We start from the raw sequence: 26,786 nt of genomic DNA on the forward strand, positions 1-26,786 counted from the left end.
GCTAGGCACTTGGACATTCATGCCTCAATTTTCTCACAGTAGAAAGTGTTATCTTCTATCTCCTCAGGTTATTAAAGGAAGGTCAAAGTTGGGGCAAGAGACAAAATACAAAGGGTAAGACACCTGCCCTGCCTGTTGCTGATGCCAGTTTGATCCCTGGCGATGTATATGGTCCCCCAAGCACTGCTAGGAGTGAGCCCTGAAACTAGTCAACTATACACAACATGCCCCCCCCCAGAAAAAAGAAAAGAAAAGGGAAATGTGGAAGAAAAGTTACAGGAGTTATTTTTATTTAGTATACTTGGAACAACACCTGGTATGTAGATTACTGCTCGTTAAGGGTTTGCTGTTGTCATTGCCTGATTCTTCACATAAGAAATATTTTAAGGGGCTGGAGCAATAGCACAGCAGGTAGGGTGTTTGCCTTGCACGTGGCTGACCCTGGTTCGAATCCCAGCATCCCATATGGTCCCCTGAGCACCGCCAGGAGTAATTCCTGAGTGCAGAGCCAGGAGTAACCCCTGTGCATCTCAGGGTGTGACCCAAAAAGAAAAAATATATATTTTAAGATCTCTGAGAGGCAAGAGAGGACTGGGTTTGATTCCTGGCGTTATGAACACAGAGACACAGATAAGAGGAGCTCCTGAGCATCCTCAGGGTGACACCCCTCAAATATAAAATGAAATCTTATACTTGTCTCTGGGGGCCACCTGTACAGTGGGCAGAGCGTTTGTCTTGCTTGTGGCCGGCCAGTCTGGGCTCAATCTTCAGCATCCCTATGGGCTTCTGAGCACCACCAGGAGTGATTCCTGAGTACAGCATCAGGAGAAATCCCTAAGCATCACCAGGTGTGATCCCAGGAGCAAAAAGAGAAGATATTTTATCTCTGACAATGCCATTTCAGAACAGCTCTCCATGAGCAGTAGCTTTCCTCGATTCTAGAACAACTATTGTTTTGACTGGACCAGGAAATAGCCTCTGAATATCATTGGTGTGGCCCCAACTCAGATAAGAAGAACAACAACCATGTGCAGTCCCAGAAGTAAGACACCTGTCTCATAGCACCGAGAGAGAAACCGGGGAGAGAAAGGGAGTCAGGGATAGGGTTAGTGCTTTCCAGACTCCTCTAAAGATTTTATACCAGCTATCCTTTTCCAAATGTTCTAAGAAATGAATTTTTAAAAAAAAAGGAAAGAAAGCCGTTTGTGTGAAGAGGTAAGAAAAGGGTAGGCTGTATTGCAAACCATAATGCCCAAAAGGAGAGAAAAGGAGAGAGAGAAAGACAGAGAGAGAGAAGTTCTGCCATAAGTCTCAACCTTTAACATGTTACTAGTCTCTTATAGAAGGGCTTAATGGCTCCTGGGTGAAATACAACAGTCTTCACACACTTTCCTCACACACTTTGTCTCATTTTTATAATAGATTATTCATAACCAGCAGTACAAAATAAGTTATTTTGGTTCTGCTTTGGGGGCAGGGTTTGGGGGTTCGGGATGGAAATATGGTGGTGGGAAGGTGTAATGGTGGTGGGATTGGTGTTCGAATATTAAATGTAGTCAAATATTGTGAATAACTTTATAAAAATAAAATAAAAGTAAATAAAAGAAAAGTGGCTGCCTTAGAGGCAGGTGGGAGTGGGGAGCTGGAGGGAACTGGGAAACTGAGGACACTGATGAAGGGAAATGTACACTGGTGAAGGGAGGGATGATGGAACATTGTATGACCAAAACCCAATCATGAACAACTTTGTAACTGTGTATCTCACAGGATTTGATAAAATAAAATAAAGTCAAGGAGTAAGTAAAAAGAAAAGCATGAGAAAGAAAAAGGGTAAAATTTAGGTTTGGGGTTGGAGGGAAGAAAAGAGAAAAGACAATCCAGAACTGACTGAAATGTCCCCTCCACTTCACACAGGGTGCGAAAGGAAAAGGAACCACTAGGTGGCAGCATATGAGCAGATGAATCCAATAGAGCCAATTGCCTCCTGTTTTAGGAACCTTTGCGCCAAACCCCACCCACAGGTTAAGGACAATGAGCCTGTTCTGAAGAGTTCCACTGGCACAAGTCATAGAAGTCCACCCATGCCCAAATTGTTTTCTCCCTGCTGAACCCCAGAGACCCAATCTGGGAGGCGAGGTAGCTAAAAGGCGAGAATCCCATTGTCCCACAATGGAATTCTCACATTGCTGTGGCAGAGAAGCAAGAGGCTGTCTAAAAGAGAAAGGACTAGGGTTGGAAGGGGGACCTGGACCCAGGCAGGTGATTACACCCTGCACAGTTCTAGATGCTTCCAATACCCTGGCCACTGACTTCCAGCATCTGAAACAAAAGCCCTTTAATAACCCCTTCTATACCTGTTACTCAGAGGGTAAAGAAAGTCTCTTGCCCGCATGCCTGGCTGTCTTCCTGGGGGCCCCTTGGAGCGGGTGGGCTCCAGCTTCCCTCCCTATCCTGAGCAGTGCTCCCATGGCCGAAGACTTGCAGAGCCTAGCCACAGCCATGCTCCAGGTCCCTCTCCACACGTTCGGACGAGCCTCACACATGAAGGTACCGGCAGAGGAACCCAGGTGTGTGGGACCCGGGGCTAAGATCTCCAAGCTTGCTCTGATCAGGACTGGGCCTCTTCTGCCCAGATTTCCCATTTTCCAATAGCTAGGCGGTCACACCCAGGGAGGGACTGCCCCCGGCGCCATGTAATCTCACCAATGGCCAACATCCAGAGACTTAAAACCAAACCCCAAAAGTTTTTACATCTTATAGCCTACTTCTCCCTCTGGGAGAACCTACCGAGAGTTTCCTGCCTTGCAAACTCCCCATGCTGTATTCATATGCCAAAACCAGTAACAATGCTGGGTCTCATTCCCCTGACCCTGAAAGAGCCACCAATGCGGCATCCTTAGGAAGGACGAGTAAAGAGAGGCTCCTGAAATCTCAGGGCTAGGACAAATAGAGAAATTACTGAGATCACTCAAGAAAATTGACGATCAACAGGATGATGATGATGATGATGATGATGATGATGATGATGATGATGATGATGATGATGACGATGATGATGATGATACCTGTTACTCAAAGAAACAACTATTTTCCAAATGGCAAAGGTTTTATTTTGATTTAATTTGTTTTTTGGCACCTTTGTCTAATGTAGAATAGGCACCACACTTAGAGCACTGGCCCTTCTAGCTATAACACTCAGCAGGAAAAGAAATTAGATTGGCCCTAAAAGACATCAGCTAATGCACTGACTGGGAGCCTTGTCCATAGCCATCTGGCTGTATATGAGATCATTAAATGCTGGAAAAAGTTTGAGAAGTGTGTTGTATGGATCACCCAATCCACAGACTGAAGGGTATGCTCCAGGAGGAGAAAGTCTATGGAAAGTTCCAGATAGACTGTAGGTATTTGTTCGTTGCCTTCAGAAGATTTCCTTGTGAGTTCAGCCTCCCTAAGCAAAACCTCTCCCCCGCTCAATTCAGCAGCCACCATTTTAGCCGGCAGCCTCCAATGTCAGCTGGTAAATCAGATTACCTCTCTCTGCCCCCACTAACCAGGCCTGCCTTACTGCCTGTGACTAACTGGTTATCTGGGGCATTAAGTCACGTAAGTAACCGCATTCCAAGTAGGATGGCTTTTAAATAGCTACTCATTGCATTGGCATGTAAAGTAGGAGAGGGCTGTGTATGCTTTTTCCCCTCTGGAGATTTTCTGTCAAGAGGGAAAATTAGGAAAACTAAGATCCTAAATATAAGAAACAAGGCTCCACCTACCCAGAGATGGCTCCATCGGGCTTGCGTTATCCAAGCTGCTAATCTGAGAATACTAAGTGCTCTGAAAGGAATCCTGCAGCTATATTTCATTAAAAATACATTTTTCTAGTACTCATATAGTATTCTGTCATTCATATAGCAAAATAGCACGGACACTTATTTTACAATTACCTCAATATTAAATTTTCCCACATGATGGTCTGTTATATCTTTTAGAAATCTGTATTTAATTCAAAACCAACTACATTTTCCCTCTAGTGAATAAAAATGGGCAAGAGAAGAGAATTCCTATTAAATTTTATCCCTAAACCCAGACAGTTTTATTCCACTTAAAGTGAGAGCAATGTCCAAAGGTTGGGCCCCCCAGACACCCTCCCTGGTCTGTGACAGATACTTTATTGAAACATGGTGTGTGAGGAATAGCCCGGATTTCCAGTTCTCATTATCTTCTTACTTGGTTATTAGGTGGCACCCCCTTCCTCAGTCTTTGCAAGTAGCAAACCCGAGGCTCTGTGAGATAGTAACTTGGCACCAGTCACACAGAACCCGCTGGGGAGGGGAAATGGAATGAAATTCTCAGGCTGCTGCTTTGCAGCTGGAATCAGATTCAATTGCATGTAGACACACCAGTAACACATTTCCAGCATCCACATTCCATGCCGGTCACGTGTGTTACAATAAGGCAGGGGAGTCTATGCCGAGTGCAAGATAAGACGTGTGGGGGCAGAGGGGACACACCTGCTTCTGTCACCCATGGGATGTTGCTCAGTTGTCGAGAGCACTTGCTTTGCATGTGTGAGGCCCTGGGTTCAATCCCTGACACTGCCAACTAAGTAAAAATGAAATTGAAGAGAAGCATGAAAGAAAAAAAACAAAGCCTTTTTTTCCCCCCCAGGGAGCAAGGAAGGTGGTTTGGGGTCATGACCAGCAGTGCTCAGGGGATACTGCTGCTCAGGGCTTGCCCCTAGTGATGCTCCGGGACCATGCAGTGCCGGCGATCAAACTGCGGTCAGTTATGTACAAGGCCTTCATTCTGTACTATCTTTTTGTGTTTGGGAACACACCCAGTGGTTCTCAGGGCTCTGAGCTCAGGGGTACTGGGGGACCACATGGGATGCCAGGGATCAAACCCAAGGGTGGCCGTGTGCAAGGCAAGCACCCTGTCTGCTGTACTATCAATCCATGCACTCCCCAAAACACACACACACACACACACACACACACACACAATCGTTTGTTTGGGGGCTGGAGAGATAGCACAGCAGGTAGGGCGTTTGCCTTGAACACAGCCGACCCAGGTTTGATTCCCAGCATCCCATAAGGTCCCCCAGGCACGGCCAGGGGTCATTCCTGAGTGCATGAGCCAGGAATGACCCCTATGCATCGCCAGATGTGACCCAAAAAGCAGAAAAAAAAAGTTTTAAAAAATAATTTGTTTGTTTAATTTGGGCAATTTAAGAACAAAACTCAGATCCAGGAACCAAGCTGCTTTGATCTTTAAGCCCCAAAGCAGCTGGGGCGGGGGCGGGGGGGGCTCCCCACAGGAACCAGGAAGGCTAACTCCCGAGTCTCTGCTGGGTTCATTCCCACAGTCCCAGCAGAATCTGCAGCGTTGCCTTTCCGAGAAGCAGCCATCTACGGAGAGGCTTATCCTCCCCCACAGCCCAGTGACTCAAACTAATTTTCTAGTTTGTGGATTACCATAGTCCCCTGCTCCTCCCCGCCCCTCCTGCCCAGCTATTTCATTCCCATCAGAATTTACAGCAACTGGGGAGGGAGTTTGAAACTTTAGGCTAAAAAGGAGATTTTTCTTCTCCATGGGATTTAAATGATCCTCCCAATTTCCCTAGAAAAAGCTAACTGTTCAGAAAACACCCTGGGTTTTTGGGGGCACTGCAAAGATGTGTTACTGACCATCCTGATGTGCCCGGGGCTTTCTCTTGCGGGGATCACTCCTGGCAATGCTCGGGGGACCATCTGGGGTGCCAAGGATCGGACCCAGGTAGGGCACATGCAAGGCAAGTGCCACCATGCTGTCTCCAGCCCTCATTGGCAACTCTTTGGAGATTTAATAAATGGTACATTTTAAGATGCAATTCATACTTATAAACCAAATATGAATATAGTACTATATTCATGCAGTACTATAGCAAATATAGTACTGCCCCCAAAAAACACATATACCAGACTAGGGCCAGAGCAATAGTATAACAGGTAGGGCGCTTACTTGCCTTGCACGCAGCCAACGTTTAGTTTAATCCCCAGCATCCCATATGTTCCCCCGAGCCCACCAGGAGTAAAATCTGAGCAGAGAGAGAGCCAGGAGGAAGCCCTGGGCACCGCCCAACTGTGACCCTAAAACCAACCAAAACTAAGCAACCTATTGAATTAGAGGGAAAATGAAGTACAACCAGAAGCATGATTCTATCATTTATTTTCCACTCGAGATGCTTTTGAGGCTTCAGAGGGGTACAGGACATAGGGATGAGCAGTCACCCTAAAAAAAAAAAGGGGGCAGGGGCTGGAGCAATAGCACAGCAAGTAAGGCGTTTGCCTTCCATGCTGCCGACCTGGGTTCGATTCCCAGCATCCCATATGGTCCCCAGAGCACCGCCAGGAGTAATTCTTGAGTGCATGAGCCAGGAGTAACCCCTGTGCATTGCCGGGTGTGACCCAAAAAGCAAAAAAAAAAAAAAAAGGGGGCAAAGCAGGTTGCCCAGTTGCCAGGGTAGTGGACAGTGACCAGATCACTGGCACCAGCCCGCTAATGAAGTCCTCACTGGGCAGCTCAGCTTCTCAGGCAGCCCTTGCCAGCCTGGCTTCCTTTCCCCCACGCCCGGCTGTTCGGAGAGCCCTGGCTCCTCTGGCTTCAAGCTGCTGGGGGACTGGGGGGCTGGCAGCAGCTGTGTATGCTCGGCTCCCTCCTGGGACCCCATCACAGCCTGTCGTCCCTCCACCTGGCAGACTGCCACAGAGGAAAGCATTTTTGTGGCACTGGGCAATCGGAGGCCTCCTGGGATGGCAGCGAGTTCCAAGAGCCTCTAGTGCTGGTCCTCAAAGAGGGCATCTGGTTCCACTGTCAACACTCTCAACGGCTGCTGAACAGCTGGTCACCCTTCATCCCGCATCCCATCCAGAAACGGGAGGGAAGGCCACAGACGCTACCCTCCGTCACTCACGCGTGGCACTGAAGGACCCCAGTGGCCCTCACCACCCGCTTCTCCCGGCAGTTCCCCTGCCAGCCCCATCTCTCACAAGGCGCCCCCTCCTCCCCCGCTCACAGCGCCTGCCTGGCATCGGGTAAGCACCCAGCAACGCGCAGTCCTTTCTTTAACACCTGCAAGAGGTGCGGGAGTGCAGGGGGACCAGCTTGAAGCGTCTCCCCTGGCCGGGCCGGGCCCTCACCCTGAGCATGCCCAGTGTTTGGGACCAGGTCATTCATTCTAGGTGGAGATTTGGAGGGTGTTGAGCTGCACCTCACCTCGATCTGTCCCCCCACTAGGTTCCAGGAGGGCTCCTTCCCCACCCCCAACACCTGCACTCATTTGATTTCCCGATAATTGCCAAATGTCCCTTTGGTGCTAACTCCCACCCCCACCCCACCCCCGCCTGGCTGGAAATGAGCAGCTCAGTGTTTGGGGGTCCTTAGGACCAAGCCTAGAGAAACTGCCAGGCCTGCTAGACGTCCACAGGGTGACAAGGCTGAGAAAAGCAGGGCTTGGCTGGGAAGGCCTCGGGGCATAAATGCCACAAATTCCTCAGGATTCACAAGCACCTTGGAGGTGGGCTTGCCAGCTGCTAAGTATCTCTGTGCTGTGAAGATGGTGTGTTCCAATGACCAAGCCCGTCCTTGCCAACTCGGAGCACTGCAGTACCGCGAGTCTCTGCGGCAAGCACGGCGGGGCCCTGCGCTGTCGCTCTGCGGCAGAGCCGACTCGGAGGCCCTGGAGCTCCAGATCGATGGAGCACAACCAAGTGTGTGGCTGGGTACTGCTTCAGAACAAGCGACACAGGCTTGCAGAAACCCGAGCAGAAGACACGGGCAGGGGGCAAAGGCACGGGGTGGAGCCGTACTGGTCCATCCCCTCCTCCTTCCTGTTTTGCACCAGGTGGGGCTGGTGCTATGTGGGGGCAGTGCCCGGGCAGAGATGGGGGGCAGTCAGGACAGAATGCTGTCTCAGCTGTGGTTTTTCTGCTCCTTCACTTGAGGGGAAACTTTGCTCAGACACAGTGACTCCCAGGAGCTTTGCAAGGGCCCCAAAATAAATAAACACAGCCTGAACCCGCTGCCGTCTCAAGACCAAGTCCGGAGGCACCTACGTTGTCTCGGCCCGCAGAGGCCAGCCCAGAGAGCCGTTGCTGGCCTCGGTGCCAGCCAGAGCCCTGCCTCCCAGGGGCCCTGAATTCAAGGCACCTGGAAGGGTTATTAGCAGGATTGGAACTCATCCCTCTGCTGGGACCGGATCATAATTACAGTAATTTTCTAACAGAGCTCAGCAGTAGGACTGTTTAATCAGCATCGGACTCCCTTGTGCTCCCAGCCCTCATCACTCAAGGAGGAGTGGGATGGCTCTTAAAGAGACAGTGCCCGCCTTTCAGTGTTTTGAACAGATGTGGCCTAATTGGTAGAATATATCTAAGTCTTGTAGGTTAGAGCAAGCAGTTTGCATGGCCTCCAGAAAACCGCCGCCTAAGGTGCTCACTCTTCCCGGCCTTCTGCTGGAGGGTTGGGGGGGCTGCCGGAGGCCTGGCTTCCCTTCCCAACAAGACCACCAGAATAAAAGACCACCTGGGGCTAGGGCGTGTAGGGAAAATTTGTACTATGGGCCTCTTTTAAATGCATGGTCTTAAGGGACAATGTTTGCCTAGATGTCAGGAAGAAGGAACTGGGTTGGGTTGTTTTGTTTTTTTTTTGGAAGGGGGGTCGGGGGGACGGGAGGGCCACCTGTACTCCGGGTTTGCAATCACAGATCACTCCTAGCAGGCTGGGGGACCAGAGATGGAACCTGGAGTTGGCCCTACCTACTATGCTTTCCAGCCCCAAGCCTATACTCCTCATGAGGGGGGAACCGGTTTTCCTCCTCAAAAACTTATCTCTCTGTAAGACGTGAGGGCTGGCTGCTGAGCTGCTGAGGGTAAGCCAGAGGCACGCTTCGTTTATTGGAAACAGATCCTGAGGGAGAAGCTGGGGATGGTAGCAGACAAGAGAGAAGAGGTGGATGGTGGGGGGTGGGGTGGGAGGGGTTGATGAACCCCAGGAAAGAAGGTAGAGGGGCAAGGAGAATAGTAAGGGCACTGCTCCTGCGCTGTCCAGAGAAAGGAGGTTAAACTGTCCTCCCCAGGCGCCCTGCCCTCCGCAGAGCCGAGTTCCTGCTGGCAGGAGGCCCAGGGGAGGGTGCGGGAGGCTCCGGATCCCTGCCCGGGCTTGACTGAAGAAGTCGCTATCTCGCACCGCAGTGCTGCCTGCTTGGCGTGAGCTGCGTCTCGGCTGGCTGCTTGCACAGAAATCCGCAGATGCCGCCCAGCCCGAGAAGGCTGGTGCTGCCTCCAGGACGCAGTTTGGGAGTTGATCGGTCTCCATGCCTACCTCTGACCCCACTTCAAGTGCTCCGGCCCGCTCTCCTCACCATCCCGAGGGCTTGTAGCAGATTCAGTGAGAGGGGGCTGGAGAAGTACCTGCCCTGCGCGTGTAAGGCCCTGGGATTGATCCCGCACAGGGTTCCCGGAGCATTGCTGGGTATGACCCGTTACTCCCCACCCACCCCCAAAAAAACAGAAGATTCAGTAAGAGCTGAGGTACGCAAGTAAAGAACAACACAGGACAAACGTAGATTGAGATGGTTGAAAGGTTATGCTCGATCCCAGCAAAGCTCCCAAAGAGGGTGGCAGGTGCCTAGGTCTTGGGACTGAGGGAAGATCTGCAAGGTATCATTTCCCCTTCAATAGTGGTCGGTCTGTTTTAGAGTTTTAAAAAATCTGTTGTTTGCTTTCAGGGGAGGGGGTACATGTGTAAAACCTTATAGAACAATAGTACAGTGAGTAGGGCATTTGCCTTGTACACGGCCAGTCCAGGTTCGGTCCCCTGCATCCTATATGGTCCCCTGAGCATCTCCAGGAGAGATTCCTGAGTGCAGAGCCAGGAGTAACCCCTGAGCATCGCCAGGGGTGACCCCAAAACAAAAAAAAAGCAAAACAAAAAACCAACCCCATGTTTTAAAGACTCCACCCAGCTCGGTTTCCTCAACGAGACAGTGACTGTCATACTCACCCTGTTCTCCTGTTTGGGTGCCAAAGTCAAATGAAATGATGCCCGTGAGAACTAGAGAGAAAGCTGAGCACATGCTCTGATCCCTGGCCCCTGAGCACTACGCCGGGAGTAGCTCCTAAGCACTTCTAGGTGTGGCACAAAAAACAAAGATGCCCATGAAACTTTTTTTTTTTTTTTGCTTTTTGGGTCATACCCGGCGATGCACAGGGGTTTCTCCTGGCTCTGCATTCAGGAATCACCCCTGGTGGTGCTCTGGAGACCATATGGGATGCTGGGAATCGAACCCAGGTCGGCCACGTGCAAGGCAGATGCCCTACCCGCTGTGTTATGGCTCCAGCCCCAGAAACATTTCATATAAGAAAAACCAACTCCCCCAACCCAACACACACACACACACACACACACACACACACACACACACACACACTCACTCCTACAAAATAAAACCCATGTGCTTGGAAACACCCTAATTGTGACTTAGGTATGGACACAGCCACCAGAGACGAAGGTGACACAGAACCCACCTGGCACCTAAACTCTAACCAAAAACCCTTTCATTGTGCAAAACCGCTCAGTGGGGCCGGAACAATAGTACAGCAGGTAGGGTGTTTGCCTTGCATACAAACAAACCTGGATTCAATCCCCAGCATCCATTATGGTCCCCCCAAAAAACCCTGCAGGAGTGATCCCTGAGAGCAGAACCAGGAGCAAGCCCTGACCACCCGATGTGGCCACCAGACTACTCAGTGGCTCCCCCCACAGAGAACAAGGCCTGCCACCCTTCACTGTGTCAGGACCTCGATGCGTGCAGAGTCAGAGCAAAGCGGGAGGGCCCGGGGCGCTGCCTGGGTGGAGCGTGAAGCCCAGCACTGCTGCCCTCCCGTAACCCCCGAGCCCGGTTGTCGCCTCTTCCTTCTCAGAACATCTCCCGTGGCCTCCACTCGGTCCTCTACAAGCTTGCGAGGGACGCCTTGGATGAACTGAGGTGCTGCTGTGGGCGCTGCTGTTCATGGGTCATTAAAAGAGCCGGGAGTCAGAAAAATCACATCCGTGTCTGTGAATGGCTCCTGCTGTCCCAGCAGCCTACCCTGCTGGCAGAACTAGCTGCTGAGCACCAACTCCAAGACGAAAAGACGGAACAGAAGAGGGCCGCGCGAGCTTGCTGTTTTTTGGCTGAGTAGGGAATTGACACAGACCACCTCCGGCTCCTGTCTGGAAGTTTCGAGATCAGAGAGCTTCAGGCACAGCTGGGTTCACAGCTGCACCATTTGGAGCATTGGACTCATTAATATTCATGAGTCGTCCCCACCAATCGGCAGTACGGATGCCATTAGCTTAGCATCTGTCGGGTTTTTGTGAGGGTTGTGTACGGAGGGTTTTTTTTCCCCTTTTAAATGAACTTCTTTTGACATTTTGGATTTGCCTCTGTAGGTTTTCTCTCCTCGCCTTGCTCTGCTGCATCATATAAAGGAGAGGCCCAGGGGAGGCGGGCAGGAAAGAGGGATGAGTCCCAGCCAGGGCTTTACATCTGCCTGTTGACAAACTTTATTTCTCTTGCAGCACCTGGCACCTCAGACAGGAGGCGAGGAGGGAAGCAGCATCAGGTAAATTATACCTAACAAGGTGCCTGCCCAGAGCTGCGAGAAGCGGGAAGCGCCGGGCCCGGGCTCTCCGGCAGGCAGTCCTTCCTCCGGTGCTGAACTTGAGCTTCACCCACAATGCGGGCAACTGCAGTGCGCAGCTCTGCTCTGCGCCATTATTTCCACGCTGATAAATCCATGATTTATGAAAGGAACCACTGCCAGCCCTCACTCCCTCCTCGGCTACAGCTTGTTAGACACAAATTGCGACAACAGTCTTAAAGACTTGAATTTTATTTCAGGCCAAAGCCCCTCAACTCTGAACTAAATGCCACGGCAGTGCCGCCGCCTCAGCCACGAGGAGGAGCAGTCGGGGCGCCCACAGGCCGGCCGGGCGGGCCGGGGAGGCACGGGGGGTGCAAGGAGAATGCACGGGAACCTCAGTGCAGAGCAATGCGGGGTGCCCGCAGCTCTCTGCTCCTTGGTGGAGAGGAATTACGGCAGCGGGAGGGCAGAACGCCTCATTGTCTGACGGAAGGCGGGCTGCTCCTTGTCACCATCCCCAGAGCCCTCTCTCCGGGCGGAAACAAAGCCCTTGCGCCCCACTGGCCTGAACAGTGGCCTCCCTGCAACCCGGCAGAGGGACCGGGATGGCTGAAGCCCTGCAGGCAGGAGCTGTTGCTAAGGAAGAAGAAAGAGGAGAAAGGAAAGGAGCCCCCCCCCGGCTAACCCTGCAGGAAAGACGGTCCCGACTTTGCTAGAGCTGCAGAAAGACAGCCTTCTCCCCAGTAACACCCTGGCACTGCCACCTCTGCTCGGATGGCCGGAAGCTGCTCTGCGGCTCTCAGGCCCCGACACAGCCCCACCCCAACGCTCTGCAGCATCACAGCGCCCACCCGTGCGGTGCAAGGGGGTGGGAGAGTAGCCACTCCCGGGTCCAGGCAAGGAGGGAGGCAAGAAGCCAACCCCCCAGGAACAAAACGCTGCGAGGGCTGCCGCCAAAGACCTCCTCAGGGATGCAAGTACAGAAGCATCGCAGCCCCGGGACAGCATTCAAAACAGCATCTAAAAATCTGCCCCGTCTGGGTCCCCACAACCAAGCTACCGAGGCCGTGTGCCTGGCCCCCCAACACACACCCAGGGACTCGGGTCCCAGGAAAACAGGCAGGGATTCCCTTACAAACCAACAGCGCCCAGAGCATACGCTCACCTGACACCCACAAGCACGGGCTGGGGACTGTCACCGCCGACCTCTGTGCCACTGGCCCAGGCAGCGGCCCTTGTGAGCACCGAAGCAGCCCCTCCTGCCCCGCCCCTGCCTCGTGCCCGCTCCCACCTGAGCAAGTTGGCTTCCCAGCCCTCCTGCAGCCACCTCAGGACACAGCTAAGAGCTCAGACCAAAGCTCCCTTTTCCAGAGCCTTCTCTAGCTGAGCGGGGTCTAAAGGCACAGCACGGCCCCCCACCACAGCCCTCCTCACGGGCTGAGGAGTCAGGGCTTCCTCCTCGGGTCTTGGGAAATGACGGCTCGACGGTGAGGAAGGGGACGTGAGCGGGGGGCTCTCCAAGGACGGTGCCTCAGAGTCAATGACAGGAGCCCAGACTTTGAAATCGTCCTTCTCTTCTCCTGGAGGCGGCGAGGGAGAGCCCCTCCTGCCTGACCGTGGAAGGAAGCAGCAACTGGAAAGAATAGGAAAAGGGACAAAAAGGGCATGAGCAGAAAAAAACAAAATGATCAAATCAACCAGTAAACAAATGGTGGCTGGTCTAGCAATACAAATTTTACCCGCCATAAGAAAAGAAGGGGCCAGAGAGGAAGCTCAATGGGCAGAGCACATGTTTTACACGGGGGAGGTCAAGTTCGGTTCCTGGTACCACTTGATCCCTAACCACTTCTGGGAGTAACCTCTTGAGCAAAGTGCTTGAAGTAATCCCCTAGCACCACCAGGTAGAGCCCCAAATAACTCCCCCACAAAAAAAAAAAAAAAAAGAGAGAGAGAAAGAAAAGAAGTTGTAGAACACACTTAAACATGCTAAGTAAAAGAAGCAAATCCCGTGGGCTGGAGTGATAGCACAGCGGGTAGGGCGTTTGCCTTGCACGTGGCCGACCTGGGTTCAAATCCCAGCATCCCTGGGGCCGGAGCGATAGCACAGCGGGTAGGGCGTTTGCCTTGCATGCGGCCGACCCAGGTTCGATCCCCGGCATCCCATATGGTCCCCCAAGCACTGCCAGGAGTAATTCCTGAGTGCAGAGCCAGGAGTAACCCCTGAGCATCGCTGGGTGTGACCCAAAAAGCAAAAAAAAAAAAAAAAAAAACAAATCCCAGCATCCTATGGTCCCCTGAGCACCGCTAGGGGTGATTCCTGAGTGCATGAGCCAGGAGTGACCCCTGTGCATTGCTGGGTATGACCCAAAAAGCAAAAAAATAAAAATTAAGGGGCTGGAGTGATAGCACAGAGGGTAGGGCACTTGCCTTGCACGCGACCGACCCGGGTTCTAATCCCAGCATCCCATATGGTCCCCTGAGCACCGCCAGGGGTAATTCCTGAGTGCATGAGCCAGGAATGATCCCTGTGCATTGCCAGGTGTGACCCAAAAAGAAAAAATAAATAAATAAATAAAAATTAAAATTAAAATTAAAAAAAAAAATAAAAGAAGCAAATCTCATCTTGTATAGGACCTCACATGTGCGTAATGTCCAGGCATGACAATCCTTACATACAAAAAGTTTATGGTTCCCAAGGTCTAGGAATGAGGGAAATGGGAGTCACTGCTGATGGCACTAGCTTTCTTTTAGGGTGATGAAGATGTTCAAAAATTGACAACAGTAACAGTTTCATACCTTTGTAAATAGATCATTGAATTGTAAAGAAAAAAATGTGATGGTATGTAATTTCTATCTCAATAAAGTCATTGTAGGAAGAGGAAGAGGATCAAGAACAGAACAGACAGCTAAGAAAGCCTCTCTCTTTTTCCCTAGCTTCCCATCGATGCCCCTGCCACCAAGGTCTGGGTAAGCACACCCAGACACCCTGCGCTTGGGACGAGAGAATCATGTCCTCATCCGAAAAGCTCCCAAGACAGTGACACTAGTTCAGCATACCCGGCCATCCTCTTCCGTAATCTAGGTCCTAGAGTCTCAGAAAAGGGAGTTTTAGGCCCCAGGAGACAGTACAGGAGGTAAGGCGCTTTCTTTGCTTGCAGCCAACCCCAGTACAATCCTTGGTATCACATGTGGTCCCCTGAGCACCACCAGGGGTCACTACTGAGCACAGACCACCACCAAGTGTGGCCCAAATCCTTCCCCCATTAAAAAACAGAGAGAGTTGGGGCCGAGAGATGGTATAGCAGGCAGGTGCTCACCTTGCTTTGATCCCCAAGATCCCATTTGATCCCTCGAGCACCACAAGGAGTAATTTCTGAGCAAAGAACCAGGAACAAACCCTGGGTACTGCCAGGCCCCAAAACAAAAACAAACAAACAGAAAGAATGGAGAGAGCTTCTGTTACCTGTTCGGCTGGTCCCCTCTGCCCAGCAGGGAGGAGCCCTGCCTCTCTTCCTGGACCCAGCCACAGTTTGACATGGCATAGTGGAGGATGGCATCAGAAACGGTCATGGGGCCTCGGCCCTGGACACAGGCTTCTATCTCTGGCACCGAGAGCTGGCTTTGCAGGAAGAGGTGCAACTGGCTATCAGACAGGAGGACCACACTCTGCAGGACACTGGGACAAATGACAGTCGTGCAATCAGAGTGTCACCCCAAGAAGTCATGATACCCCACCCCCATCTTCTGAAGGGCTTCTGGCTCGAGTGAGCAGAAGCATGGGGATGTAAGAAAGCCCCCTCCCACAAAATGTGCCAATCAACCTGTCAAGAGGGTCATCCCAGCCGGGACCTGCCCCTGTCCCCACCCCCGGGCAGCCAGTGTGAGCCCTCCCCATCCCTCACTTTTCGAGGAAGTGCTGTAGGCCTTGTCTTCGCTTCTCTATGAACTCATCCGAGCTGCCGAAGAAAGCCGACTTCCCAGGGAGCTCAGGTACAGGCCTGCGGGTCACATAAAGGCATCACTCAGGTAAGTGGAACAGCCATGACAATCAACTCCCTGAAATGAGGCACAAATGAATACAACAGCTTTCAGTAAGGCTGGGGGGACTGAGGCGGGGGAGAGGGGAACCTTACATGGACTGGAAGTCTCATGTGCATACCAGTCCCGGGGCTGAATTGTTTATAAACCTCATTTCATTTCATCTTCTCCAGAAGCCTATAACAAAGTAATTGGAGGGGGTCCCCATTTTAGTAATAAGGAAATAGAGGCCAGAGAGATAGTATAACAGGTGGGGCTTTTGCCTTGCACACGGTCAACACACGTTCAAGCCCCAGCACCTCAACTGATCCTCCGAGCCCACCAGGAATGATCCCTGAGCAGCACCAGGTGTGGCCCCCAAACCAAATAATAATAATAATAACAACAACAATAATAATAATAATGGTGATAATGATAATAATAACAGTAATAAAAAGAAATAGAATTAGAGGAGTTTTGTAATGTCCTAGTTCACACAGCCAGTAAGCAAGTGGATGACTTCCAAACCCCACGCAGCCATACTCCACTGTCTACAAACCCACTCCATCAGTTTTACATCAGAAAGAAAGGCCCTCTGGGTTGGAGCAATAGCACAGCGGGTAGGGCGTTTGCCTTGCATGCAGCCGACCCGGTCCGATTCCCAGCATCCCATATGGTCCCCTAAGCACCGCCAGGAGTGATTCCTGTGTGCAAAGCCAGGAGTAACCCCTGAGCATCACAGGGTGTGACCCAAAAAGAAAAAAAAAAAGAAAGGCCCTCGAAAGGCCCTCAAGCACTGAAACACAGAGATCACTGAGTCTATGTAAACTGGACTACCAACTCTGGTGTTTTCTAAAAGAAGCTGAGTCACAATCAGTCCTCCTCAAACAACCTTTGTCACTCTTATGCAGCACAGTGCTTTATAATCAATCTCTCTCTCTCTCTCTCTCTCTTTTTTTTTTTTTTTGCTTTTTGAGTCACACCTGGCGGCGATGCACAGGGGTTACTCCTGGCTCTGCACTCAGGAATTACCCCTGGCCGTGCTCAGGGGACCATATGGGATGCTGGGATTTGAACCCAGGTCGGCCGCGTGCAAGGCAAACGCCCTACCCACTGTGCTATCACTCCAGCCCCAATCTCTCTCTCGCTCTTGCTCTCTCTCTCTGCCCCCTACCCCACTACAAGACTGTCAGAGGAAGTTCCCACCGACTTCCAACCCATGACCCACCCTCACCACTCCTGCAGAAACTAACTGGTTATGTCACCACCAAGCGGCAGTCTGGTCGACCACTCGTGACTTCTCAGTCAGGGTGGAGGTGACAAGTGAACAGCACTGCTTTTCCTAAGGTTCAGTCTGTACGTCTCTGGAGAGGGCTCTGTGCTCCTCCCAGGAAGGGAAAAACAAACATGGTTCTTCTTTTTGGCCTCCCAAGAGGTGCTCAAGGGCCAAGGCCATTCCCGCTGAGGATGAGACAAGCCGGAGTGGGCAGAGCTGAGCTGCTGCCCTGGGGGCCCTGGGCCTTCGAGGTCCCCATGGCCATGCAGGGAGGCTTCCAGGGCTACACATTTGAACTCGGGTGCACTGTATGCATCCCCTAGCACTTTTGTAATGTAATCCCCTAAATACTTTTATACTTTTGTAATCCCCTAGCCACTTTTGTGGCTACATCCCCAGCCACAATTTCTACCTAATACAAGGCAGGGACACCACCTGTGAAATTAGTTCAGAAGCTGAAAAATTCTGGTAACTAGTAGAAGGCACATCTGAAATGCTATCAGTATATTTGTTTCGAATAGTCCAAGGGTTAAGGCACAACTCTAGCATGCGCTAACCTGGCCCAACTCCCAGGACTGCCGGGAGAGCGAGCCCCCAGCGCACAGCTACACTCCTTCACCACTGCTGGGTGTAGCCCCCCAAACCAAAACAAACCACACACACACATACACATATAAATTTATTTATTTATTTATTTATTTATTTATTTTGCTTTTTGGGTCACACCCAGCGATGCTCAGGGGTTACTTCTGGCTCTGCACTCAGGAATTACTCCTGGCGGTGCTTGGGGGACCATATGGGATGCCGGGGATCGAACCCGGGTCGGCCGCGTGCAAGGCAAACGCCCTACCCACTGTGCTATCGCTCCGGCCCCCATATATAAATTATTTTTTATATTTTAATTTTTTGGGTTTTTTGGCCTTGCATGTGGATAAAACAGGGAGTCAGACCCAGGGATGCTCATGGCTTACTCTTGGTTCTGCTGTGAGGCCCAAAGCAGGCTCCTCAGCAGCCGTGACAAGCTGCAGCTAACGTTAACTCTCAGCTAGGCCTCAATTTCTGTTTCCTCAAAGCAGGACTTGCAGTTTCTGGTAAACTCCCAGTTGAGTAATTTACCAAGATAAGGAATTGGGCAGTTGGGTCTGGCCGGTCATGAAGGGTCACTGTAGACTCCTTAGAAACTGTTGCTAACCATTGCCTAATTGCTGACCACCACTGTAATAGGGCCAAAGATAAAAATAGATCAGTAAAAATTGCTTCTTAACTCTGAACCCTATAGAAACTGCTTGTGATTTGGAGTCGGGGTCCTTGTCAAGACTCCCCTGTGTTGGATGAGACTTGGACCCTAGCTCGGGCTAGCGCTGGCTCGGGCTAGTAATAAAGTTCCTTTGCTTTTGCATTATCATGTATGGAACTGGGTCTCTGCAACTGGGGATCTGAAACTTGGGCACAACACTCTCAGGGAAACTCCTGGAAGAGCTCAGGGGATCATATGACGTGCCAGGGATCGAATCCCGGTTGGCCACATGCAAAGTAAGAACCTAAACTCATGTACTACCTGGCCCCATATATGAATAAGTTTTACTCTTTTTTTGGGGGGTTTGGGGGCCACACTAGGCCCAGTGCTCTTATGCTCATGGGACGCTTCCAGCAGGGCTCAGGGAGCCATGCAGTGCTGGGGACCAACCCAGAGCTCCTCTAAGCAAAGTTCCAGTCCACTGAACTATTTCCTTAGACCCTCTTTCTTTTTTCAGGTTTGGGAAACACCCAGAGGCGCACAGGGGACCATGTGATGCTGGGGAATCAAACCAAGGGCTCCTGCATGCAAAGCATGTGCTCCAGCCATTTAAGCTCTTCCCCCCCCAGCCCCTTTTTATTTTTCTTACTGATCTGAAAATGCATCTAAATTGTCTAAGTGTCTGGCATCTTGCCATGTTCACCATAAACTCACTCCAGTTCCAAAGGAAGTATCCAAAAAGTCCCTCTTAGGGTCTGAGCACTAGTACAAAGAGTAGTTCTGTTGCTTGACTTGCACACAGTCAATCTGGGTTTGATCTCTGGCATTGCATATGGTCCCTCAAACCCATCAGAAGTAGTCCCTGAGTGCAGAGCCAAGAGCAAGTCCTGAGCACAGCCAGGTGTGCCCCAAAACAAAAAAAAAAATTTTTTTTTTTTTGGGGTCGGGCTGGAGCGATAGCATAGCGGTAGGGCATTCGCCTTTCACGCGGCCGACCTGTGTTCGATACCTCCACCCCTCTTGGAGAGCCTGGCAAGCTACTGAGAGTATCTTGCCCACATGGCAGAGCCTGGCAAGCTACCTGTGGCATATTGGATATGCCAAAAACAGTAACAATAAGTCTCTCAATGAGAGACGTTACTGGTGCCCGCTCGAACAAACCGATGAGCAACGGGATGACAGTGACAAACAGTATTTTGGGTCACACCCAGCAATGCACAGGGGTTACTCCTGGCTCTGCACTCAGGAATTACTCCTGGCGGTGCTCGGGAGACCATATGGGATGCTGGGAATCGAACCGGGGTCGGCCACGTGCAAGGCAAACTCCCTACCCGCTCCCTACCCTAGCTCCAGCCCCTGAAAAAAAATTTTTTTAATGCAATCAAAAGCCCCTCTCAGAACCAAGAGGGGAGCAAGAGCAAACTCACACGAGCCCAGCGTTTCTCTGCAGCTGCTTTCTCAACCACACGAATTCCCGGTAGCGCCGGCGCACACAGGATGTCTTGGCCGTAAAGGCTTTGCTATTGGTCTGCGAAAGGAAGTACAGGAGAACGTTAAGGGCAAGAAAAGGCAAGTTCATATAAACTCCTTAGCATCACACTCATGGAAAACCCCCAAAGCCCCCAAGCCCCAGCTCTAATCAGGGGTGCCAACTAGAGCAAGGAGCCACGGGGCGGCCTAAAAGCAATGCTCAGGCACACCCCAAGAGCTCTTCCTCCCTCGGCTTCCCCCTTCCGCCCTGAGCCTGTCCAGTCATCCACAAACAATTCCAGTCCAAGCCCCGGAGAGCTGACCCCAATACAAAAGCTTAATGCACTCACGTGAAGGAATATCTTATAGTCCACATAAGAATTCCAGGAGCCCTCATTCTGCACACGGGGGTCCTGAACACGCACAGTGGTCACCTCCTGCAAGGAGGAAACGCCCCTTCAGCTTTGGCTTGGTCACAGAGTGACGCAGCTCGGAGAAAAAAAACAGGTTGTCAGAGTTTCCCCACTCAATACTAGTTTCTATTCTTTTATACGTTCATTCACTTAATTCACATTCTATCAAAAAAAAAAATTTTTTTTTTTAAAGAGACACACCCAGAGGTGCTGGGGCCTATGCTCTGCTCTGTGCTCCGGGTCTACCCCCTCCCCAACCTCCTGTCTGCAGCGCCTGTGCTCAGTCTGGTGAACGCTCTCCCCAGCCCCAACAAATATTTATTGGCCCCTCCCTCCCACTAGGCATCGGGCACTGGGAGTAAGACATGAAGAGACCAGAATCCTTGCCTTGATGAAGCTCACAGTCTAGTACACTCCAACAAAAGAAGTGAGCTAAAAGGAATTTATTTCCCAGTGAGGCCTTTCCTACTGATTCCCTTCCTCGGGCTTCATTCCGAGTTCATTAAAATCACCAAAATATTACTGTCCAAAGACCACCACTGAACAATGATTCCTTCCTTCCTTCCTTCCTTCCTTCCTTCCTTCCTTCCTTCCTTCCTTCCTTCCTTCCTTCCTTCCTTCCTTCCTTCCTTCCTTCCTTCCTTCCTTCCTTCCTTCCTTCCTTCCTTCCTTCCTTCCTTCCTTCCTTCCTTCCTTCCTTCCTTCCTTCCTTCCTTCCTTCCTTCCTTCCTTCCTTCCTTCCTTCCTTCCTTCCTTCCTTCCTCTCTTTCTCTCTTTCTCTCTTTCTCTCTTTCTTTCTCTTCCTGCCTCTCTCTTTCTTTCTTTCTTTTTTTCTTTTTGGTGGTTAGGCCACACCCAGTTGTACCCAGGACTTACTCCTAGCTCTGTGCTTGGAAATAATCAGGGCAGAGATGAGGGATCGAACCAGGGTTAGCTGCATGTAAGGCAAGCATCTAAACCCTTGTTCTCTCTCTCAGCCCATGATTTACATCTTATCCCAAACCCTTGCTCCAGTTTTTACCCACCTGCTCCTTGGAGACCACACCCTTACCTCCTGTTCTTCGTTCTCCAACATCCTACACCAAAAGCCCATTAGAAGAACACATCTGAAGAGGACACAGCGACAATCACGGTTAGCAAGCTTCACTCGGAAAACTCTATTGGGCAAATTCCTGAAAATTTAATCAGCAACCCAACCCCTGGGGAAATCCACGCAACTTTTTTTTTGTTCTTGTGTAAAACTAAAGAGGAAGCAGAAAACTCCCCCACATCAGATCAGGGCCAAGCCCTAGGGGTTTTGCCTCCCTTCTTAGATGCTCAAAGCCACCTCTACCCAAAATCTGTTGGGTTTAGGCCGGAGCAATTGTACAATGGGTAGGGTGTTTGCCTTTCACACAGTCATCCAGGGTTCGATCCCTGGCACCCCCTATGATCACCCAAGCCTGCTAGGAGTAATCCCTGAGCACAGCCAAAAAAAAGGCTACTGGGTTCAGCACAGTGTAAGTCTCAAGCAACAAGAACAGGTAGATTATAAAAACATTCTTCTCTAGGAGCCAGTGAAACAGTAGAGTAGGTAAGGCACTTACCTTAAACACAATCAACCTGCGTACCTGGGTTCAATCCCCAGCATCCCATATGGTCCCCTGAGCCCCGCCAGGAGTAATCTTTGAGTGCAGAGCCCCGAATATGTCCTGAATACCACCCGCGTGGCCCCCCAAAAAAACAAACAACAACAAAACATTCTAAGGACCTCAGGCCAAGCAGTCTTGCGGTCTTGGGGCCAGAGCTCAGCTCTGCAAGTGCGTCTAACACCGCCCCCTCCTGGCTAACTCCATACAGCTAAGCCCCCACAAACCCACGCTCTGATGTCTGTCTTTGGCTAAGCAGTCACCTCCCCAGGGGTTCCTAGAGCGGCAGCACTCCACAGCACCAGAGTAGATTGCCCAGTTCCAGCCTCCCCTTATCAAACCACCCTCTGGAACCCGAGCCAATGGCTCTAATCATTTCCTCTCTCGGCATCCCATCCGGTTTGTGCCTCTGCCCAAGCGCCCCGCAGCTGCACAGGTCGACTCAGGATATTTTCTGCTCCTTTGTAAAGATTCATTAAAGCCTAAGCCCTGATTTCCCCCAATGTGGCAGTTTACATGTGCAGCGACATCGCCCACTTCGACAAGGGGACCATGAAGCCCGCAGCACAGGGTTACTCAAGTCCAAAGGGGCCCATGATGTCACCTTCTGTTAAAATACAGCACTAATCTTGTTACTCCTAGAACCACTCCAACAACATCCACCCTGGCGGCCGCCTCCACCCCCTTCTCCTCTCTTAAGAGCGAAACAATAAGGTTTAATTTCCCTTTCCAATTTACCTTGAAATGAAAACTGACTTCAGCCAATATGTACTGCCAACAAATGATCCGGGATGGCTCCTGGGGAAACAAGACTATCTCTAAGCTCTCCCTCTCCTCCCCCCTGCCCATTCACACACCCACTCATTCTTTACCGGCCCACAATTAATTTTAAACACATTCTCTTATTAGTTCTGCCTCACCATTAGGAGAGGGTGCAATGCGTTCCCTTCTACTTTGTGTTTTGCAAACAAAGGCTAACGTTTCAAGAAAGGAGGGAAACTCATTTACACCACGAAATTAGCAGCGCCAACAGCTTCTGTAATTCTTTCCAGTATACCAGAAGGTTGCTCCACACACAGACAGGGCACGCAGAGACAAAGCTGCATGCGATATGATAAAACGGAGCAGCACCACGGAGCAAATCAAAGGTTTAATGAATACAATACAATCTTCAGCAGTATTCTTGCTGACAATTTGATTTTTCATCTGATACCGTACCCGCTGCTCACAAAAGGGTCCAGAGCTGAAAGGCAGGAAATTCCAATTCCACAACAACCCAGGCAGAACATCCTGAATATAAGCAGTCTAAATAGCCGTGACCGAAAAAGAACAGGCTGACTCATTGTGAACAATTAACTTCGTATGTTTTTTAAAAACTTATTCAAAGGTTTGAGAGTGTAGAGCAGGTAAGAGGTTTGACTTGCATGCAGCTGACCTGGGTTTGATCCCTGGCATAGGGGACATGTGGTCCCCTAAGCCCTGCCAGGAATGATCTCTGAGTGATCTCTGAGCACAAAACTAGGAGTAAGCCCTAGCACAGCCAGGTGTGGCTCAAATCACACACACACACACACACACACACACACACACACACACACACACACAGGACTAAGCCCTAGCACAGCCAGGTGTGGCTCAAATCACACACACACACACACACACACACACAAGTATTTATTCTCTTCTATTCAGGGATTTGGTAAGAAAATAATGCTATGTTATTATATAATATTGTAACATATAATAAACATTAAAATGTAGTATTACATAACAGTATAAATGAACGTATAGTCATCTCTAAGCTCAGAGGAGCTCATCTACCTCCCAAAGTTTGCAACAAAATTTAGTAATTACATAGCCATTATTATCTTGGGCTCAAGAAGAGTTGTCTAGAATACTGAGCCAAGTCTAAGCATAAGTTTTTCTTCTTTCCTTTGGGGTTAATCACTGTATCACTGTCATCCCGTTGCTCATTGATTGATTTGCTCAAGCGGGCACCATAACATCTCCATTATGGGACTTGTTACTGTTTTTGGCGTATCGAATGCGACATAGGTAGCTTGCCAGGCTCTGCCGTGTAGGAGAGATACTCTTGGTAGCTTGCCGGACTCTCCGAGAGGGACGGAGGAATCGAACCCAGGTCAGCCGCGTGCAATCGCTCCAGTCCATTGGGGGATTAATACTGCTTAGAAATAAATAGCTATAAATTCACTTTAAATTAAGAAAAATATCCCTAGACCCCTACTATGCTAATCTTAAAGCTAAGCTGAAAGACACTGAGAGGGCTAGAGCGAAAAAATACAGCGAATGAGGAACTTGCCTTGCATGTGGCCAACCCCAGGTGCAATCCCGGGACCAAATATTGCCCCCTCACCCTGCCCCAAGGCTGCCAGGAGTGATCCCTGATCAGTCCCCTTCCCCTCCAAAAAAAAGATACTGCGACGTCAGAGAGATTTCACAACAAGCAGGGCACTTGCCTTGCACGTGGCCAACCCAGGTTTGATTCCCAGCATCACACATGATCCCCTGAGCCCCACCAGGAGTGATCCCTGAGTTCAGAGCTATAAGTAATGCTAGGTGTGCATCCTCCCACCACGCCCCCCAAAATAAAGTTACTAAGAAAGTTTCAGTGACACTTTCCTTTAAAACTCTGTAAGTATGGAGCTAGGGAGATGGTTCAAAGGCTTTGCTGGTGAAAACCCTGGATTCAACACCAAGTCCTGACTTTCCCTCACCCCTGCTCTCCAGCATCACCGAGAAGAAGCCCCTTTGCACTTCTGGGTATGGCCCAAAACTAAAACAAACTCTGGAAGGAAGTAGGAACTGGGGAAGTAGCCCAAACCATACAGCATGGTTTACATTGCTTACATGTGTGCAGCTCTGCGTTGGATCCCCAGAACTACAAAACAAAAAATCCTCTAGAACTAATACAAAAACTTTGACTCCAGGAGCTGGGGAAATAGTACAGTGGGTCGGGGTAGACTGCTTGCCTTGCACATGGCCAACCTACATTCTATCCCCAGCATCACATATGTTCCCCCAAGCCCCACCAGAAGTGATCACTGAGACCAGAGCCACAAGTAAGACTTGAGTATCACCGGGTATGACCCCAAAACAAAACAAATCCTTTGACTCCAAGCAATCGTTTCTAGGAAGTACTATTCTCCATCAGTCTCCGCCCCACTCTTTAGGAGGAAACGAGGATGGGTTCTGTCCTGGGATGAAAGGAGGAAGTTCTTCACTTTTGCTCTGTGGTCTGGGAGATGGATCTGGGGTTAACCAAATAAGGATGGGCAGTGACCCTCTCAGCTGCTTACCAACACAGTGCTGACCAAGCTTCCCTGAGGGCCCTTCCCATCACATTTGAAGCTCACTTTACTTTCTTCACCATTTCTTTACTTTCATCAACCATTTCCTCTGGGACGAATTCATTAGTTTGCTGTTTACAAAGTAGATTCCTCAGCATTCTGCCGCTGGGGGCAAAGCAATAATAGTCCAGCAGGTAGGGTATTTGCCTTGCACCAACTGACCAGGATTCAATCCCCAACATCCTATATGGTCCCATCAGAAGTAATCCCTGAGCATTGCAGGTGTGGCTCAAAAAAATAAAAGTAAACAAACCAGAAAGCTTTCCAATGCCGCCACTATTCCAGGTGGCAAGTCAAGGTGCTAGCCTTATCATTTTCACTCCCATGTAAATTACTTCAAGAGACAGGTTTAGTGAAGAAATAAGACAGTGAGTAGGTCACTTGCCTTGCATGCTGCCAACACGGGTTCAATCCCAGGACCCCATATAATCCTCCAGACCTGCCAGGAGTGATTCCTGAGCACAAAGCCAGGAGGAAGCCATGAGCACCACCAGGTGTGGACCAATAAACAACAACAACAAAAAGAAAAAAACTACAGCAAATCAAAAGGCAGGAGATGAGGAGAGCATAGGAGAGCATGACTTGCTTAAGGTCCAGGGTTGAATCCTTAGTGCAGCATAACAAACAACAAATAGAGGATAAAAAATATATAGAGAGTGGCTGACACTCCCCTCCGTGTGGGGGGGGGGGCAGGAGGGAGGGAGTTGAGTCACAACTAGTGATGCTCATGGCTTATTTCTGGCTCTGCGCTCAGGGATCACTCCTGCACTCTTGGCGGGTCTCAGGAAACCAGATGTGGTGGTGCCCGGGATTATTCACCCCGGGTGTGCTTCGCGCAAGGCAAGAGCCCCCCTACCGGCTGCACTATCGCTCCGGCCCCTCCCATCCCTGCTCACTCGGGCCTGAGTCCCTGGCCAGACGGCAATCCCAAAGGCTCTTCTTGCCCTGTCCCCACAGGTGGAAGGGAAACTCCCGTGTCTGACCAAGCTCTGTGCACTTCACCAGGCAGCGCGCTCCCTCCTTTCGTCCAGGTTTGTGTAACTGGCTCCTCCTTCCACTGGCAAAGTAAGTCCCAACAGCGATCACAATCCAGCGCCAGCCTCCGGGGACCCCGTGAGCTCCGGCTCCGGTGAACGCTCCCAAATACTGAGACCAACTCCCTTTCCATTCCCAACAAAGTAGAAGTTAAAACGGCCACCGGGCCTTCGCCTCCTTTGACGAGGAAGCTCGGGGAGGGGGGGGGGGGTGCGGGAAGGCGCTGCTGTATACTTGAAACTCAACGTCAAAGCCGGGTTTCCGAGCGCCCGAGCACCTGCCTTCGCCCTGGGAGGGGAGAAAGACTCGCCTGACGATGTCCACACCACACCGGTCCCCATCCCGAGCCGCCACTGTTGACGCCTCTGCCCTGTCTTGAGGTTCGCACCCACTCCGCGAAGCCCCCTCACCTGAGATCCGATCACTCCCACCGCGATACCGCCAGCGTCCCACCGCAGATGCTGAGCCGGGGCTTCTACTTCCGGGTGAGTTGCCGGCGTCCCGGTGCACGTTGGGAAACGGCTCCCGAAACGCCAATCCTGGGTGTTCGCGACGCCCCGCCCCTGCAAATCCCGGCTCCGAGAAGTTAGTCGTGCTCCCCCGGGCGGCGCGGCTGCGTCCGTCCCGGGCTCCCGGCTGGAGTCAGGATTCCCTAAAACTCACCCGGGACTCCCTCGGC

The 26,786-nt window shown here is 50.8% G+C and overlaps 1 protein-coding gene across 3 annotated transcripts; it reads right to left on the minus strand.

Annotated features, from left to right (window-relative positions):
- Positions 1 to 11,896: 11,896 nt before the first annotated feature.
- SNX11 (sorting nexin 11) lies at positions 11,897 to 26,786 on the minus strand. Of its 3 annotated transcripts, XM_055132701.1 has the most exons (9): positions 26,771 to 26,786; positions 26,518 to 26,670; positions 22,443 to 22,502; positions 21,128 to 21,182; positions 20,014 to 20,100; positions 19,621 to 19,721; positions 15,566 to 15,661; positions 15,127 to 15,339; positions 11,897 to 13,296 (listed from the first exon to the last, which is right to left on the minus strand). In XM_055132701.1, exons 4-9 carry the CDS (start codon positions 21,167 to 21,169, stop codon positions 13,011 to 13,013), a joined length of 825 nt encoding a protein of 274 aa, XP_054988676.1. In that variant the 5' UTR covers positions 21,170 to 21,182; positions 22,443 to 22,502; positions 26,518 to 26,670; positions 26,771 to 26,786; the 3' UTR covers positions 11,897 to 13,010. The 3 variants fall into 3 exon arrangements, with proteins under 3 accessions (XP_054988676.1, XP_054988675.1, XP_054988677.1); XM_055132700.1 differs by lacking the exon at positions 26,771 to 26,786 and having other exon boundaries at positions 26,518 to 26,751; XM_055132702.1 differs by lacking the exons at positions 22,443 to 22,502; positions 26,771 to 26,786 and having other exon boundaries at positions 26,518 to 26,751.

The sequence above is a fragment of the Sorex araneus genome, chromosome 3 (genome assembly GCF_027595985.1).
Source record: "Sorex araneus isolate mSorAra2 chromosome 3, mSorAra2.pri, whole genome shotgun sequence".
Taxonomy (NCBI): Eukaryota; Metazoa; Chordata; class Mammalia; order Eulipotyphla; family Soricidae; genus Sorex; species Sorex araneus.

What these genes read in the sequence shown, in the direction of transcription:
- SNX11 (XM_055132701.1), bottom strand. Translation starts at nt 21,169, where the DNA reads ATGGGCTTTTGGTGTAGGATGTTGGAGAACGAAGAACAGGAG. An exon ending in TGGAGAACGAAGAACAGGAG is followed by an intron (nt 20,101 to 21,127) that starts GTAAGGGTGTGG and finishes TCCTCCTTGCAG; the next exon opens with GAGGTGACCACTGTGCGTGT. An exon ending in AGAGGGGACCAGCCGAACAG is followed by an intron (nt 13,297 to 15,126) that starts GTAACAGAAGCT and finishes TATTCTTTCCAG; the next exon opens with TTGCTGCTTCCTTCCACGGT.